The 19,225-nt window shown below is 48.9% G+C and overlaps 1 protein-coding gene across 1 annotated transcript in view; it reads right to left on the bottom strand.

Annotated features, from left to right (window-relative positions):
• The window catches only part of GLI2 (GLI family zinc finger 2), a 205,291-nt gene that overhangs the window by 151,395 nt on the left and 34,671 nt on the right, over nucleotides 1-19,225 (bottom strand). Inside the window, exon 2 of the mRNA XM_068246150.1 lies at nucleotides 4,941-5,090. Within this exon, the coding sequence (XP_068102251.1) occupies nucleotides 4,941-5,061 (121 nt within the window). The 5' untranslated portion in view covers nucleotides 5,062-5,090. The remainder of the gene's footprint in view (nucleotides 1-4,940; nucleotides 5,091-19,225) is intronic.

The raw sequence follows: 19,225 nt of genomic DNA, 5'->3' as shown, positions 1-19,225 counted from the left end.
TGGCTGTGTTCCTTTTTTTTTTCTTCCTCTGCCTGAAAGAGTTAAACATCAGGTATGAAAGTGACAGTTTCTTTCCGGGTCGGCTTGGGTCAGACTATAGCGTAACTGGTTCAGACTATAGCTTAACCCTCACTGATAAGTAATTACAGCCATAAAACACTTTCCTGTCAGTAAATGGCTTCTGAGAGCAGGAAAGGGATCAAAAGGGCCAATAATTCATAGATTTGAGCTCTGGCATACTTCAGTGAAGGTATCACTGAGCAGAGACATTGAAACATTAAAAACTTAAAAACTAGATTCAAATATAAAATAAAACTGTGGGATATCGAAAAAAGTCATTTTTAGGAGAAGGAGGATAGATACAATTGTTTTTCCCATCAGTTTATTTTCACTTCCATGTCCATTAAACCGCCAGCAAAGAAAAAAAAAATCTAAATAATTTTGGCAGTACTTTTTTCACCTACTTTTTGGTACTTTTTCAATTGCAAAGTCCCAAAAAGTTAGTATTTTAAAACAGAAAATGAAAAATGATCTCCTATGAGAAAATTTAGGAGAAAAACGTAATTGTATATGGCCCATTTGAAACCACCAGCAAGCAAAAAAATCCTCAGAATAATTTTGGCAGTACTTTTTCGGCCACTTTTTGGTACTTTTCCATTGCAAAGTGCTGAAAAGTCATTTTAAACAGAACATAAACAATTATCTCCTAGGAGAAAACGCTGGAGAAAAAGTGATTTGAATGAGGCCCCATGTTTTGCAACATTAGCTCATGTTTGGTATAAAGAAAACGAACGCACACGGTATACAAAATTACACTGCAGGTTGTAGGTTTTTTCCCCCCGCATTGACTTACATTGGTTACAAGGTTAAATGCAAATTTGCATGCAAGTAAAAACACCTACAACTCGCATCATAAATTTAGCCTTACTCATGAAAAATCATTATTTAGCAGCCGTTACAAACCTGGCAACGCAGATGAATGCGCATATTGTCCAAAGATCTGCACACAAAAAAACGCCCGTGTTTTCTGCACAGACAAGTGTGACCCCCCCACCCTGGGGGGCTCTAGAACTGCTGAATATGAGGCCATCACCCAACCAGAGTAGACAAGCTTTAGAAGATAGTTTTTAATAATAAGAAAAGCTACAGAAGAACATATGCATAGAAAAACAAACACAACAAAAAAACAACAAACAAACAAACCAAAACAAAAAAAACTTATACCCCCCCCCCAAAAAAAAAACAAAACCAAGTGAGCAAAGCAGCTTTGGGGTCTAATCCACAATGGCTGCCAATCATTACCCCGCCCCCCCTTCCCCCACAGCAGACTGACTCACATAGAGGAGGGCTATGACAGAGTGTCGCCCATCAATCAGCGAAAACACCTTCATCACAGGGAAAGAAGCAGCTAATAGCCCTAATTTTCACTTTTTGTCAATAATCCTATAATAAGCAGTAATATGGAGTGGAGTGACATCAGCGCTGGGGGGGGGGGGGGGCTTTGCTGGGGGGAGGGGAACTTCACCAACAACAACATTCTATATGAACTCTGTTCAGTGTCTCTGGGAAAGCAGTTCTGCTTTACGCCTTTTTAAAATGGTCTAACTACATAATAATATACCAAAAAAAGCATGAGTCAGGCAGCAGTGGCTGCAACTTCAGCCTGAGTGCCCGCTATGAACTCAGTCAGCTCTGCTGCTTCAGGTCACAGGCCACACTGGTAAGAACAGCAGCAGCAGATGCCTCCTTTCCCATAGGGCACTCTGACTGAGATCAGATGGCGTAACTTTGAAAGCTGTGTTGCATTTAAACAGATCTTTCTCTCTGTCCTTAAAGGACCTCTGTTGCGAAAATCTTAAAATTTAAAATATATGTAAACTGTAAACATCTATATATATGAAATCGGATGTATGTGTGTATGTGTGTATGTGCCGCGATCACTCGAAAACGCCTTGACCGATTTTATACGAAACTTGGTGTACAGATCCCTTACTACCTGGGATATAGGTTCTGGGGGTCTCACGTCCCCCCTGTACATCTGGGCGGAGCTATAAACAGCAAATCAGATACCACCCATTCATGTCAATTGAAAAAATGTAAAAGGCTGCCATTCTCACAGTAATCAAGCCAGAGTCCCCACACTTGGCACAGTTGGTCACTTGGTGACCGAGATTACAAATCCAGGAAAAGTGGGCGGAGCATAAAACAGCCAATCAAATTTCAGCCGTTCATTTTAAATGGGAAAATGTCAACTGCAGCCATTCTTAGACTGTTAATCGCAGGGTTCTCAAACTTGGCACACTTGGTCACTGGGTAAATGAGATTAAGATTCAGAAAAGTGGGAGGAGCCTACAACAGCCAATCAAAAGTCACCTATTGATTTTCAAGGGGAATATTGAAACTGCTGCCATTCTTACACTGTTTATGGCAGAGGCTTCAGACTTGCTGCAGTCAGCCATTGGGTGCCTGGGGTTCAAATTCACTAAAGGAGTGGAGCCACAAACAGCCAATCAGATTTTCTTGCTGGATAAACTGCTTCCATTCGCACAACTTTGATGCCAGGAACCCGAAAGCTCACAAACTTGGTCATTGAGTGACTGTATGTCCAGGTTACATAAAATGAGTGGAATCAAAAACAGATTTCCCTGGAAAAATGAAAACTGCAGCTCTTCTTCACTGTTATTGGCAGGCTTCTCAAACTTTGCACAGTTGGTCACTGGGTGACTGGGATTAATATTCAGAAAAGTGGGTGGAGCCTAAAAAGCCAATCAAAATTTGCCTGTTGCTTTTCAAGGGGAATATTTAATTTGCTGCCATTCTTGCACTGTTAATGGCACAAGCCTCAAACTTGGTACAGTTGGTTATTAGGTCACTGGGGTTCAAATTCAGAAAATGGGGCAGAGCCACAAACAGTCCATCAGATTTGTTTTGTCTTTTACTGGGGAAATACAAATTATTGATGCCAAGAACCACAAAGCTCACAGACTTGGTCATTGAGTGACTGTGTATCCAGGTTACAAAAAGTGGGCAGAACCAAAAACAAATTTCACTGGGAAAATACAAACTGCAGCCATTCTTAAGGTGCCCATACACTCGTCAGATTGGCAGCAGACAGATAAGAAATGCATCTGATGATCTATCTGATGCGTTTTTAGAACATTTTTTACCAGAATAGAATTCCAATAGATTTCAGTTTGAAATCTGTTGAAATTCGATCTGATGGCATTTTTTTGCCATCAGATTTCCATTAAGGCCAATGCAAACTGATAAGCAATCTCATCAGATCGACCTAAATTTTCCACCCTGCAAGTTCGATGGAAATCCATCGAAATCGATCGAAATCGGCCGTCGATCGGTCGATTGGCCAACCGATTTGCGATCGATCGATCGACCGCGATCGATCGGTCGGCCAGAAAATCGGCTGAGTGTATGGGCTGCTTTACACTGTTTATGGCAGGGTTCTCAAACTTTGCCCAGATGGTCACTGGGTGACGGAGATTAATACTCAGGGAAGTGGTTGGAGCCTATAATTGCCAATCAAAATTCACCTGTTGATTTTTAAGGGGAATATTTAAATTGCTGCCATTTTTACATTGTTAATAGCAGATGCCTCAAACCTGCTACAGTTGGTCATTGGGTGACTGGGGTTCAAATGTTGGAGAGGGGTGGAGTCAAACAGCCAATCTGATTTGATTAATTTCTATGGGAATATACAAATTATTGATGCCAAAGCTCACAAACTTGGTCATTGAGTGTTTGTGTGTCAGAAAAAGTGGGTGGAGCCAACACCAGCCAAATACAAACCCGGGCAACGCCGGGTCATCAGCTAGTATACAATATAGAAGTACATTTCTTCCAGAGTAAAATGAGCCATACGTTACTTTTCTCCTATGATGCTGTCATTTACAGTAGGTAGTAGAAATCTGACAGAACCCACAGGTTTTTGATTAGCCCATCTCCTCATGGGGAGGTTCACAGTGATTTCTTAATTTTCAAAATCCAGTTAGTGAAAGGCAGTTGCTCCATCCAACTGCCAAAATAGTGTGCAGCGAGCAGGGAGGCTGGCCAGCATCTTTGTATAAATCTTTTTCAGGCAATGTCTTTATAAAGAATAAAGGCCATGCTGAGAATCCCCTATGGAGAGATGGACTAGCCCAAAATCTGTCAGTAATGTCAGATTTCTACTGCTTACGGTAAATGCCAGCAACATAGGAGAAGTAATTTATGACTCATTTTCCTCAGGAAGAAACATACTGCTTATTTGTATGTGTTTTAAATTTTAAGATTTTCGCGACAGTTTCTCTTTAAAGTGCCAGTCTCATCATACCAAACAAGTGGGCGGGGCAGAGACCAGACTCATCTGCCTCATACAAACTCCAGAGAGATTAGTCTCCCATAGGGATTGGCCAATCAGAAGCTTGCATGGAAAGTTGATGCAAAGTGTATTATGCGATTTAGGAATAAGCCAATTACACCCACTTCCTGCAGTTTCTGATTGGCGCGTTTCCAAGCACGGCAGATCACAGCTATTTTGTCGTTTATTACATCAGTAGCCATCGGGCATAGACCTGAGAGGCGTCACCTGGATAATCGCTAGAATCACTGCTCGGGGTAAATTCCCCTTTCAACAAGGTGCTCCTACACATACAAGCCTGGAAGCTGTACTCTCTCTCTGAGGTATGGACTGACCAGATTATCACATTTTCCTGCACAAAATGCACAGAGCAGGAGACTTTGTTACTCAGTTTCAACACCGAGACCAGTACTGCCAACTCATTCCTTTAAATATGGACACATATGAGTTATGCAGGTCTTGTGGCTAGTTAAATGCAGTTTAGACGCTGATTATGTGTGGGCAGCCCCGGAACCTGCATAGCTTAGATGTGTCAGTATTTGAAGGGATGAATTACAGAATTACAGATCTGAACAGTGTGCGGTACCTCCGGGCGATGAGGGAAGGGCTGCAGCTTTCTTTCCAGCCTCGGAGAAGGCGTTTCCATCCAGGATGGAGGATTTGGGGTCCTTCTTGTGTGAGGTTGTCACAGGGCCCGAATTCTCCATGTCAGCAGCTCATATTCCAGAGGTAAAGCCTGCAAGAGAAAAACATAAATCTGCATTAAAAAGAGACCCGACAAAGGGTTAAGCTTCATCTGTCATGTGGTTCCAGAAAACGATAATCTATACGAGAAATCAGAGAGAGATGTGCAATTGATTGGACTATGCAGAAGATTTGTAAGTTGTCTACTTCCTGTTTTGTCCTTTACACAGGAAGCAGTAGTGTCACCAGAGCAGGGACAAGGTCCTCCAGCACCCAAGGCTGAGACACCAAAGTGCGCCCCTCCATCCCTCCCACCCCAGCTGTCACACACTGATTGCTATTAGACTAAGAGGGCCACAGGGCCCACAACCTCCCCAACACCTTAATATCTAGTTATCTGGCTTGCAGTCACTGCTATGTATCCCCTTTTGTTATTTCTTTCTGCTTCATACACAATTAGGAATGACAGCTGAATGAATTGTGCGCCCCCTCCTACACTGCGCCCTGAGGCTGGAGCCTCTCCAGCCTATGCCTCGGCCCGGCCCTGAGTGTCACATGACCACACCTTATACTGCACAGGCCTTACATAATACTGTGCTGTCCTCCATGGTGACCATATACTGTACTGGCTTCCATAGTGACTATGTACTGTACTAACCTCCATAGTGACCATATACTGTAGAGGCTTCCATAGTGACCATATACTGCACTGGCCTCCATAGTGACCATATACTGTACTGGCCTCCATAGTGACCATATACTGTACTGGCCTCCATAGTGACCATATACTGTAGAGGCTTCCATAGTGACCATATACTGTACTGGCCTCCATAGTGACTAGATACAGTACTGGCCTCCATAGTGACCATATACTGCACTGGCCTCCATAGTGACCATATACTGTACTGGCCTCCATAGTGACCATATACTGCACTGGCCTTCACAGTGACCATATACTGCATTGGCCTCCATAGTGACTATATACTGTACTGGCCTCCATAGTGACCATATACTGCACAGCCCTCCTTAGTGACCATATACTACACTGGCCTCCATAGTGACCATATACTACACTGGCCTCCATAGTGACCATATACTGTAGAGGCTTCCATAGTGACCATATACTGCACTGGCCTCCATAGTGACCATATACTGTACTGGCCTCCATAGTGACCATATACTGTACTGGCCTCCATAGTGACCATATACTGTACTGGCCTCCATAGTGACCATATACTGTAGAGGCTTCCATAGTGACCATATACTGTACTGGCCTCCATAGTGACCAGATACAGTACTGGCCTCCATAGTGACCATATACTGCACTGGCCTCCATAGTGACCATATACTGTACTGGCCTCCATAGTGACCATATACTGCACTGGCCTTCACAGTGACCATATACTGCATTGGCCTCCATAGTGCAATCTGTAGTATGTCTGCCCGCCTCAGGGGAAATGTAATTATCTTGGGGAGTCCTGTCAGGGTTAGAGGTCCATCACTCCTCCCAGGTAATCCAAACTACAAACGACAATCCCAGTTGGACTCGACCCAGTATGGATGTATATCCAATCTTTATTGCATGTATAGCAGTATCAGTAGCAGCAGTACAATGGCATCACAACAGCATGCATGAGGCCAGTACAGTATATGGTCACTATGGAGGCCAAACTTCAAACGACAATCCCAGTTGGACTCGACCCAGTATGGATGTATATCCAATCTTCATTGCATGTATAGCAGTATCAGTAGCAGCAGTACAATGGCATCACAACAGCATGCATGACGTTTCGGGCGGAGGCCCTTTCTCAAATGCATTTGAGAAAGGGCCTCCGCCCGAAACGTCATGCATGCTGTTGTGATGCCATTGTACTGCTGCTACTGATACTGCTATACATGCAATAAAGATTGGATATACATCCATACTGGGTCGAGTCCAACTGGGATTGTCGTTTGTAGTTTGGCCTCCATAGTGACCATATACTGTACTGGCCTCCATAGTGACCAGATACAGTACTGGCCTCCATAGTGACCATATACTGCACAGCCCTCCTTAGTGACCATATACTACACTGGCCTCCATAGTGACCATATACTGCACTGGTCTTCACAGTGACCATATACTGTACTGGCCTCCATAGTGACCGACACCTAGGGGGATGCTCCCGGCTACTAACTCATACTGATGCTTCTTTTAGCTGTGGCCATGCAACATGTACCGTTGCTATGGGGAGGAGGGAGGTTTCTGGCAGGTGAGGAGGAGAGTGAAGTGCTCGGCTGATACTGTCATTTATAAATCTGGCCTGGAGGATCTTTAAGCGGCCTCGGGGGACTCCTGTACACATGCTACTTGTAAGGTGAAGATGGCCCCACAGGGCCCCTCAGCAAAGCTCAGTCTGGCGTATGTACGGAGCTCCGGCTGGCGTGTGTACGAAGCTCCGTCTGGCGTGTGTACGGAGCTCCGTCTGGCGTGTGTACGGAGCTCCGTCTGGCGTGTGTACGGAGCTCCGTCTGGCGTGTGTACGGAGCCCCGTCTGGCGTGTGTACGCAGCTCCGTCTGGCGAGTGTACGCAGCTCCGTCTGGCGAGTGTACGCAGCTCCGTCTGGCGAGTGTACGGAGCTCCGTCTGGCGAGTGTACGGAGCTCCGTCTGCTCTGTCTGGCGAGTGTACGCAGCTCCGTCTGGCGAGTGTACGAGCTCCGTCTGGTGAGTGTACGGAGCTCCGTCTGCTGAGTGTACGCAGCTCCGTCTGGCGAGTGTACGCAGCTCCGTCTGGCGAGTGTACGCAGCTCCGTCTGGCGAGTGTACGCAGCTCCGTCTGGCGAGTGTACGCAGCTCCGTCTGGCGAGTGTACGCAGCTCCGTCTGGCGAGTGTACGCAGCTCCGTCTGGCGAGTGTACGCAGCTCCGTCTGGCGAGTGTACGCAGCTCCGTCTGGCGAGTGTACGCAGCTCCGTCTGGCGAGTGTACGCAGCTCCGTCTGGCGAGTGTACGCAGCTCCGTCTGGCGAGTGTACGGAGCTCCGTCTGCTCCGTCTGGCGAGTGTACGCAGCTCCGTCTGGCGAGTGTACGCAGCTCCGTCTGGCGAGTGTACGGAGCCCCGTCTGGCGTGTGTACGGAGCTCCGTCTGGCGAGTGTACGAGCTCCGTCTGGCGAGTGTACGCAGCTCCGTCTGGCGAGTGTACGCAGCTCCGTCTGGCGAGTGTACGCAGCCCCGTCTGGCGTGTGTACGGAGCTCCGTCTGGCGAGTGTACGGAGCCCCGTCTGGCGTGTGTACGGAGCTCCGTCTGGCGAGTGTACGCAGCTCCGTCTGGCAAGTGTACGCAGCTCCGTCTGGCGAGTGTACGCAGCTCCGTCTGCTCTGTCTGGCGAGTGTACGCAGCTCCGTCTGGCGAGTGTACGCAGCTCCGTCTGGCGAGTGTACGAGCTCCGTCTGGCGAGTGTACGGAGCTCCGTCTGCTCCGTCTGGCGAGTGTACGCAGCTCCGTCTGGCGAGTGTACGCAGCTCCGTCTGGCGAGTGTACGCAGCTCCGTCTGGCGAGTGTACGAGCTCCGTCTGGTGAGTGTACGAGCTCCGTCTGCTGAGTGTACGCAGCTCCGTCTGCTGAGTGTACGCAGCTCCGTCTGGCGAGTGTACGCAGCTCCGTCTGGCGAGTGTACGCAGCTCCGTCTGGCGAGTGTACGCAGCTCCGTCTGGCGAGTGTACGCAGCTCCGTCTGGCGAGTGTACGCAGCTCCGTCTGGCGAGTGTACGCAGCTCCGTCTGGCAAGTGTACGAGCTCCGTCTGGCGAGTGTACGCAGCTCCGTCTGCTCCGTCTGGCGAGTGTACGCAGCTCCGTCTGGCGAGTGTACGCAGCTCCGTCTGGCGAGTGTACGCAGCTCCGTCTGGCGAGTGTACGCAGCTCCGTCTGGCGAGTGTACGGAGCCCCGTCTGGCGAGTGTACGGAGCTCCGTCTGGCGAGTGTACGAGCTCCGTCTGGCGAGTGTACGCAGCTCCGTCTGGCGAGTGTACGCAGCTCCGTCTGGCGAGTGTACGCAGCCCCGTCTGGCGTGTGTACGGAGCTCCGTCTGGCGAGTGTACGGAGCCCCGTCTGGCGTGTGTACGAGCTCCGTCTGGCGAGTGTACGGAGCTCCGTCTGGCGAGTGTACGGAGCTCCGTCTGGCGAGTGTACGGAGCTCCGTCTGCTCCGTCTGGCGAGTGTACGGAGCCCCGTCTGGCGTGTGTACGGAGCTCCGTCTGGCGTGTGTACGGAGCTCCGTCTGGCGTGTGTACGGAGCTCCGTCTGGCGTGTGTACGGAGCTCCGTCTGGCGTGTGTACGGAGCTCCGTCTGGCGTGTGTACGGAGCTCCGTCTGGCGTGTGTACGGAGCTCCGTCTGGCGTGTGTACGGAGCTCCGTCTGGCGTGTGTACGGAGCTCTGTCTGACGTGTGTACGGAGCTCTGTTTGGTCTGTGTATTGTAATGTGTATTGGGTTTTATACTATAGGAGGAAACGACCCTCACATGGTATCAGCTCAGGCGGCATCTCATCTGGCCTGAATTCCACGCTTGTCTCCTGTGTTTATATAGTTGTTCTCTAGTCCCTAAATAGCTGGGGGTCTCAGAAGGCACAAGCCACAGGGCGAGGGGGGGTCTCCTGTCCGCCTTTCAAAGTTATCATTGAAAAATCGATCCTGATATTGATTGGGAGCAGTTTGGACATGTACACACAATACGACAGATTGCCCATCAATTGGACGGGAAATTGTATTGTGTGTACTCAGCATCGGCTTTTCTCCAGGCTAAATAAGCCCAAATAATCTAGACTTTCCTGGCAAGTGAGACCTTTGTTGCTCATCTCAGCACCTGCCCAAATCTGCAATGTCCATCTAGTAATGTGGTGCCCAGAACGGTATTCCATATGTGGTCTCACAAGCAATTTATACAGAGGGAGGAGTATACTTGCATCCTGAGTTTCTATTTCCCTTTTAATACATCCTCAAATGTTATTTGCTTTAGCTGCAGCTGCTTGGCATTGAGTACAATTATGTAACTTCTTGTCCCTCTCCAAGTTTAATGCCCCCATCCGTATCCCATTTATTTTATACGGTGCTAGACCATTGGTATGACCAAGATGCACGGCTTGCCCATTACATGCCCATATAGCCATCGTATCCAGATCCTTCTGCAGTACATTACTAGTTACTAGCTTCCCGAGTGCTGATAATTCTGAATAACTTTATATTACAGTATCTGCAAAAATAGCACCATTACTTTCTACTTCATCTATTATTAGGTCATTAATAAATAAACTGAAGCGTACTAGACTGAGCAAGAGCTTGTTGGACACATTCTTGTGACCGCGCTCCCTGCCATAGAGAGTATGGCAGCGTTCGCAGAAGAGCATGACCCTGAACCGTCAGAGGGTCCCAGGCAGCAGCGGTGGTCAGAAGGAGGACGGGGGAGGATCTAGAGGCTTGCCCCTTCTGAGGTAAGTATGTGACTTTTATCTTAAAGGATACCCAAAGGGACATGTGACATGATGAGATATGTATGAACAGTGCCTAGCACACAAATAACTATGCTGTGTTTATTTTTTTGTTTCTCTGTCTGAAAGAAAAAAAGGGAATTTCTTATCAGTGAGGGTCACACTGTAGTCAGGACTGAGTCAGCCACTTACATACCTGATATTTAACTCTTTCAGGCAGAGAAAAAAAAAAAAAAGGAACACAGCATAGTTATTTGTGCGCTAAGCACTGTACATGCACCTGTCCTATCACCATGTAACATGTCACCTCGGGTATCCTTTAAAGGAAACATTGAGAACTAAATAAAAAGTTTTACTCACCTGGGGCTTCTACCAGCCCCTAGAAGTCTGTTAGGTCCCATGCCATGGTTCCACCTTGTGCCAGGCCTTCGGTATCCCCTCCGTATCTGCTGCCGAGTCAGGTTCCTCTGCACATGGGCGGGCGCCAGGAGTAATCTTGGCGTCGGGAGTGGGATCCAGAGAGCTGTTCGGCGCAGCTACACATGCGCAGAAGATCCTGACCTGGCCGTAGGTTGTGATCTTCCAGAGGGGAGACTGGGAGCCCTGGCTGACAGCGGAACTGCGGTGTGGGACCTAACACACTTCGAGGGGCTAAATGAAGCCCCAGGTGAGTGAAACTTTTTTTTTCTTTTGAAGCTCAAACATATACTTTAGGGCGTGTTCACACTGCAGGCGTTTTCTGCTTTTTTTTGCCCGCGTTTTTTAAAAGCGCCCCCCGCCCGCATGGACAATGGATCTCTATGAGAAGGTTCATATCAACGCGGGTCGTGCGCTGTCCGTTCAGTAAAGCGCTGCCTGTACCATTTTTGAAGCAATTCCGCCTCAATGGAAGGCATAGGGGATACATTGTATTTATTCTTTTTCTTCGTGTCAAAGCGTTCACTTCCCGACTTGCGTCAGGGAGTGAATTAAATGACCCGCTCGTAAAAACGCTTAGAAAACCACCTGGCACAAAAAATAATCGCCCACCCAATCGCCGGGAATCGGAAAAAAAAGACGCCTCAAAAACAGCCCAACGCGGACGGACACGCGAACAGAACGCAATGTGAACAAGGCCTCAAAGTGAACCTGAGATGAGAGTGATATGGAGGCTGCCATATTTATTTCCTTTTAAACAATACCAGTTGCCTGGCAGCCCTGCTGATCTATTTGGCTGCAGTAGTGTCTGAATAACACCAGAAACAAGCAGCCAGCTAATCTTGTCAGTTCTGACAATAATGACAGAAACAGCTGATCTGCTGCATGCTTGTTCAGGGGCTGTGGCTAAAAGTATTAGAGGCAGAGGATCAGCAGGACAGCCAGGCAACTGGTATTGCTTAAAAGTAAATTAATATGGCCGCCTCCGTATCCCTTTCACTTGTCCTTTAAGGTGGAGTTTGGAGTGGAGTCTCTGGGACACATTTATGACCCCAATGCAGAAGTCTGGGAGAGGGGAGACAAGTACTGGAAACAAAACACAATTAGTGGCTTCTCTTTCCATGGTGACTTCTGCATCCAGAAATAACCCTTTCCCTCTATAACACAAACACAGCTGCTCAGAACATGACTTTGTCACATTTTTCGGAAGAGCGGCTGAGAAAACACAGCGTGCTGCAGCTCCCAGCTGTCCCCGGCTGCAACCCCAACACACCGGGGTCACTGAGCCCCTCTGATCTGAGGAGGACACCGAAAACCGCCGCAACAGCACGGCGAGCTAAAAATACGGCCTAGCGATGGTCAGACCACCCCCTTCAAAAGCCTCTGTGCGAAAGTCTTTAAGGTGCTCATACATCTATCGATTTTGAGGCCCAATCGAGAGATCTGTCTTGGTTGATCTGTGCATGCTTTGCTAGATGTATGGGCATAGTGGATACCTGCGTTCATTGTTAGTATGATTAGCAATACATTATATAAGAGGGAAGATCCACACATAAAATAAAGCATTTGATTTGATGACTCTGTGTATATGAGATTGCACATCGTTTTTCTTGAATTCAAACTTGTTTTCCAGTTTGTGTGTTTAGATCAGTGATTGCCACAATACCAAGTGAGGGATTCTCATTGGCCAGGGGGTTCTCAGTGGCCGGGGATTCTCAGTGGCCGGGGGTTCTCAGTGGCCGGGGGTTCTCAGTGGCCGGGGGTTCTCAGTGGCCGGGGGTTCTCATTGGCTGAGGGATTCTCAGTGGCCGGGGGTTCTCAGTGGCCGGGGATTCTCAGTGGCCGGGGATTCTCAGTGGCCGGGGATTCTCATTGGCTGGGGATTCTCATTGGCTGGGGATTCTCATTGGCTGGGGATTCTCATTGGCAGGGGATTCTCATTGGCAGGGGATTCTCATTGGCAGGGGATTCTCATTGGCCGCAGCTTCTTATTGGCCAGGGATTCTCATTGGCCGGGGATTCTCATTGGCCAGGGGATTCTCATTGGCAGGGGATTCTCATTGGCAGGGGATTCTCATTGACAGGGGATTCTCATTGGCAGGGGATTCTCATTGGCTGGGGATTCTCATTGGCTGGGGATTCTCATTGGCAGGGGATTCTCATTGGCCGCAGCTTCTTATTGGCCGGGGATTCTCATTGGCCGGGGATTCTCATTGGCCAGGGGATTCTCATTGGCTGGGCATTCTCATTGGCCGGGGACTCATTGGCCGTAGCTTCTTATTGGCCGGGGATTCTCATTGGCAGGGGGATTCTCATTGGCTGGGGGATTCTCATTGGCTGGGGATTCTCATTGACAGGGGATTCTCATTGGCCAGGGGATTCTCATTGGCAGGGGATTCTCATTGGCTGGGGATTCTCATTGGCCAGGGGATTCTCATTGGCAGGGGATTCTCATTGGCAGGGGATTCTCATTGGCTGGGGATTCTCATTGGCTGGGGATTCTCATTGGCTGGGGATTCTCATTGGCAGGGGATTCTCATTGGCTGGGGATTCTCATTGGCCAGGGGATTCTCATTGGCAGGGGATTCTCATTGGCCAAGGGATTCTCATTGGCAGGGGATTCTCATTGGCTGGGGATTCTCATTGGCTGGGGATTCTCATTGGCCGGGGATTCTCATTGGCCGGGGATTCTCATTGGCCGGGGATTCTCATTGGCCGGGGATTCTCATTGGCAGGGGATTCTCATTGGCAGGGGGTCCTCATTGGCCGGGGATTCTCATTGGCCAGGGGATTCTCATTGGCCGGGGATTCTCATTGGCCGGGGATTCTCATTGGCTGGGGATTCTCATTGGCAGGGGGTCCTCATTGGCAGGGGGTCCTCATTGGCTGGGGATTCTCATTGGCCGGGGATTCTCATTGGCCGGGGATTCTCATTGGCCGGGGATTCTCATTGGCCGGGGATTCTCATTGGCCGGGGATTCTCAGTGGCTGGGGATTCTCATTGGCTGGGGATTCTCATTGGCTGGGGATTCTCATTGGCTGGGGATTCTCATTGGCAGGGGGTTCTGATTGGCAGGGGATTCTCATTGGCCAGGGGTTCTCATTGGCCAGGGGTTCTGATTGGCCAAAGTTCCTCATTGGCTGGGGATTCTCATTGACCGGGGGTTCTCAGTGGCTGCAGCTTGTCGTTAGCTGGGGATTCTCATTGACCGCAGCTTCTTATTGGCTGGGGATTCTCATTGGCTGGGCATTCGCATTGGCCGCAGCTTCTCATTGGCCGGGGATTCTCATTGGCTGGGCATTCTCATTGGCCGCAGCTTCTCATTGGCTGGGGATTCTCATTGGCAGGGGATTCTCATTGGCTGGGGATTCTCATTGGCTGGGGATTCTCATTGGCTGGGGATTCTCATTAGCTGGGGATTCTCATTGGCAGGGGATTCTCATTGGCAGGGGGTTCTCAGTGGCAGGGGGTTCTCAGTGGCAGGGGGTTCTCAGTGGCCGGGGATTCTCATTGGCCGGGGATTCTCATTGGCCGGGGATTCTCATTGGCCGGGGGATTCTCATTGGCCGGGGGATTCTCATTGGCCGGGGATTCTCATTGGCAGGGGGTCCTCATTGGCAGGGGGTCCTCATTGGCCGGGGATTCTCATTGGCCGGGGATTCTCATTGGCTGGGGATTCTCATTGGCTGGGGATTCTCATTGGCTGGGGATTCTCATTGGCAGGGGGTTCTGATTGGCCAAGGGTTCTGATTGGCAGGGGATTCTCATTGGCCGGGGATTCTCATTGGCCAGGGGTTCTCATTGGCCAGGGGATTCTCATTGGCCAGGGGTTCTCATTGGTCCGGGGGGGTTCTCATTGGCCAGGGGTTCTGATTGGCCAAAGTTCCTCATTGGCTGGGGATGCTCATTGGCCGGGGGTTCTCAGTGGCTGCAGCTTGTCGTTAGCTGGGGATTCTCATTGACCGCAGCTTCTTATTGGCTGGGGATTCTCATTGGCTGGGCATTCGCATTGGCCGCAGCTTCTCATTGGCCGGGGATTATCATTGGCTGGGCATTCTCATTGGCCGCAGCTTCTCATTGGCTGGGGATTCTCATTGGCTGGGGATTCTCATTGGCTGGGGATTCTCATTGGCTGGGGATTCTCATTGGCTGGGGATTCTCATTGGCTCTGGATTCTCATTAGCTGGGGATTCTCATTGGCAGGGGGTTCTCAGTGGCCGGGGATTCTCATTGGCCGGGGATTCTCATTGGCCAGGGGATTCTCATTGGCCAGGGGATTCTCATTGGCTGGGGATTCTCATTGGCAGGGGGTCCTCATTGGCAGGGGGTCCTCATTGGCAGGGGGTCCTCATTGGCTGGGGATTCTCATTGACCGCAGCTTCTTATTGGCTGGGGATTCTCATTGGCTGGGCATTCGCATTGGCCGGGGATTCTCATTGGCAGGGGATTCTCATTGGCAGGGGGTCCTCGTTGGCAGGGGGTCCTCATTGGCAGGGGGTCCTCATTGGCAGGGGGTCCTCATTGGCAGGGGGTCCTCATTGGCAGGGGGTCCTCATTGGCAGGGGGTCCTCATTGGCTGGGGATTCTCATTGGCTGGGGATTCTCATTGGCTGGGGATTCTCATTGGCTGGGGATTCTCATTGGCCAGAGATTCTCATTGGCCGGGGATTCTCATTGGCCGGGGATTCTCATTGGCTGGGGATTCTCAGTGGCTGGGGATTCTCATTGGCTGGGGATTCTCATTGGCTGGGGATTCTCATTGGCTGGGGGTTCTCATTGGTCCGGGGGGGGGGGGGGGTTCTCATTGGCCAGGGGTTCTGATTGGCCGAGGGTCCTCATTGGCTGGGGATTCTCATTGGCCGGGGATTCTCAGTGGCCGGGGGTTCTCAGTGGCTGCAGCTTGTCGTTAGCTGGGGATTCTCATTGACCGCAGCTTCTTATTGGCTGGGGATTCTCATTGGCTGGGTACTGGGCATTCGCATTGGCCGCAGCTTCTCATTGGCCGGGGATTCTCATTGGCTGGGCATTCTCATTGGCCGCAGCTTCTCATTGGCTGAGCGGCAGGACTGAGAAGCTGTGACTGGCTGGCGGTTTCACTAGTTCAGGAAGAGCATTAGGCCAAGTTCAGTCTTTTTATTTTATTTCTTTTGCCAGACACTCCATCACCCCTCCTGCGATCTGGCAGGTCACTCTGCAACTAATTATAAAACAGGGCAAAACAATAAAGTATACCGAAATCAAAACAAAAAAAATCCAAGTACAATATGCAAAGTATTTCTGGAACAGATCAAACTGCGGAGACTCCACCAATCACATACAAGCCAGAAATGTAAGCAGCATAACCCCAGTTACTTTCCTTTCAGATCCTGGTATGGCTGCAGTTCTGGAGGAGATGCTGAATAATGCAATACACGTACTGTATGTGATTTCACCCACACATGCACCTATCTGATCACATGATTTGGATCGGCACAGAATGGATTTCTGGTTTCAGAGGATGGAGGCTCAACATCGGTCATATCGATTGGCGAAATAAAATCGCCTGGATCTCGTCTGCAGTGTGTGGGCCGCTACATTCACTTTCGATCAACTAAACATTTTTTGATCACCCAATAAAGTCTTAAGATTGCTTAAAGCGGAACTTAATAGTTAAAAAAAAAACTAAGTGTTTTACTTACCTGTGGCATCTGCCAGCCCCTTGCAGCCATCCTGTCCCGCGCTGGTCCTCCACGATCCCCCATTCTCCCGCCGCCAGCCAGTTTTGTTACCGTCGAAGTGGCAACTGCACCTGCACGGGCCACGCATATCTTTCTTTGTGTTCTCTCTTACTGATAGCGCAGGACATGAAGAACGCAAAGATAGATATGTGTGGCTCAGGGCACGGAGTTGGTGTCGACTTATGGTATGACCGAACTGAGCCGACAGTAGCCGGCGGTGGGAGAATGGAGGATCGTGGAGGACCGGCGCGGGACAGGAAGGGGCTGGCAGAAGCCCCAGGTAAGTGAAACACTTTTTTTAAACTATTCAGTTCCACTTTAAGGATACCTTTACGTGATTTTTGCAACTATTTTTCCGACGACTGAAGATTTTTTTTGAGCGTAGAGCAATTGTCGTGGGTACAAGTGTGAGATCACACGAACGTTTAGCGGCGAGTGGCGACAACGACGGCCACAGCGAATCGGATCTTTAAGCTCTCTGACGACTTGCTTGACTTCCTGTTCGCGTCGTGCTTGTGTTCCGTCGTATGTACCAGCCGGGAATATGGATTGCGCAATGCACATCGGGACTGGATCCATCTTCCTCCATCGGGTGGCGAGAATTCAACTTTAATCTCTTGATGGTGATGTACGGACACCTTTAAGCCTGGAACTCACCACCCGACGGGTCTTGCAACGTCCCCTTGATGACGGTCATCAAGCAACGCTTCTTCCTGCCGGCGGGTATGCGCGACACTACAAGTCAGGAGTGAACAAGACTTCAAACGATCGCAATACTTTTGTGGGGGATTCGTCGATCTTAGCAATCTGATCTGCCTTGATGATCGTCATTGCGGCGCGATGCTAAGAGATGTTCGCATGGTCTGTACCCACGTCGCGATAATGTGGGAACTCAAAAAATCATTGGTTGTCTGGAAAATTGCAACGTGGGTAGTGGGTACATAGCTTTACTCTCTGGATGGAAATTCAGGAAATGTAAGGACACCTTTATTGCTGGGAATTTGGGGAGATTGTTCCAGGCTGCAGAACACAGATCACCAGCAGTGACACCAGCTGACACATGGGGACAAATGTCTCAATTAACTCACAGCTCAATTTATTCTTATCAGCTAATTATGTTTATCTGTTTGACTAATGAGGAGATTGTAATTGCTTCACCAGCTGCAGAACAAAGAAGAGGAACAAATGAACAGCAGAAGTCCCTGAGAAACCAAGAAAGTCATCAGTACCAAGTCTGAAGAGCTTACACTCTACTAAAACCTTATATACTTGCTAGGCAATCTACAGGTTTGTACACACATAGGAGAGATGTCGCCGGCAGGGAAGGGGACTCGATTCCTTGGACAAAAGTTTGGGGCTGATCGTAGTACAGATGCGCCACTAGCTTGAGGTCTATCGATGCCTTTCACTCCCTAATGCTGGATACACACGTTGAGATTTCCCGTTCGATTCCCGGGATCGAACGGATCGAATCGATTATTTCCAACATGCTCGATTCGGATTTCGATCGTTTCTGCCGTCGATTTGGCATACTTAACATGCAAATCGACGGCAGAAACGATCGAAATCCGAATCGAGCATGTTGGAAATAATCGATTCGATCCGTTCGATCCCGGGAATCGAACGGGAAATCTCAACGTGTGTATCCAGCATAAGAAGGAGGGCGGAGGGATGAAGAAGAAGTATGCAGTACAGTGGGAGGAGTAATGAGGGAAACAATGACTATGGTAGGATTAGAGTGTGAGCTCCTCTAAGGACAGTCAGTGACATGACTGTGTACTCTGTAATGTGCTGCAGAAGATGACGGCGCTATATAAATCCATAGCAATAATAATATGGTAGGACATTAGACTATGACTATGGCAGGGATTAGATTGTGAGCTCCTCTGAGGACAGTCAGTGACATGACTATGTACTCTGTACAGTACTGCAGAAGATGTCAGTTCTGTATAAATACAGAATAATAATATGGTAGGACATTAGACTATGACAGGATTAGAGTGTGAGCTCCTCTGAGGACAGTCAGTGACATAACTATGTACTCTGTAATGTGCTGCAGAAGATGTCAGTGCTATCTAAATACAGAATAATAATATGGTAGGACATTAGACTATGACTATGGCAGGGATTAGATTGTGAGCTCCTCTGAGGACAGTCAGTGACATGACTATGTACTCTGTACAGTACTGCAGAAGATGTCAGTGCTATCTAAATACATAATCATAATATGGTAGGACATTAGACTATGACTATGGTAGGATTAGATTGTGAGCTCCTCTGAGGACAGTCAGTGACATGACTATGTACTCTGTAATGTGCTGCAGAAGATGTCAGTGCTATATAAATTCATAGTAATAATAATATGGTAGGACATTAGACTATGACTATGGTAGGATTAGATTGTGAGCTCCTCTGAGGACAGTTAGTGACATGACTATGTACTCTGTAATGTGCTGCAGGAGATGTCAGTGCTATATAAATACATAATAATAATATGGTAGGGCATTAGACTATGACTATGGTAGGATTAGATTGTGAGCTCCTCTGAGGACAGTCAGTGACATGACCATGTACTCTGTAAAGCGC

This window comes from Hyperolius riggenbachi, chromosome 7, assembly GCF_040937935.1.
Source record: "Hyperolius riggenbachi isolate aHypRig1 chromosome 7, aHypRig1.pri, whole genome shotgun sequence".
Taxonomy (NCBI): domain Eukaryota; kingdom Metazoa; phylum Chordata; class Amphibia; order Anura; family Hyperoliidae; genus Hyperolius; species Hyperolius riggenbachi.
The sequence above is the reverse complement of the archived record's forward strand: the minus strand, read 5'-3'. Positions and strand labels throughout refer to the sequence as shown.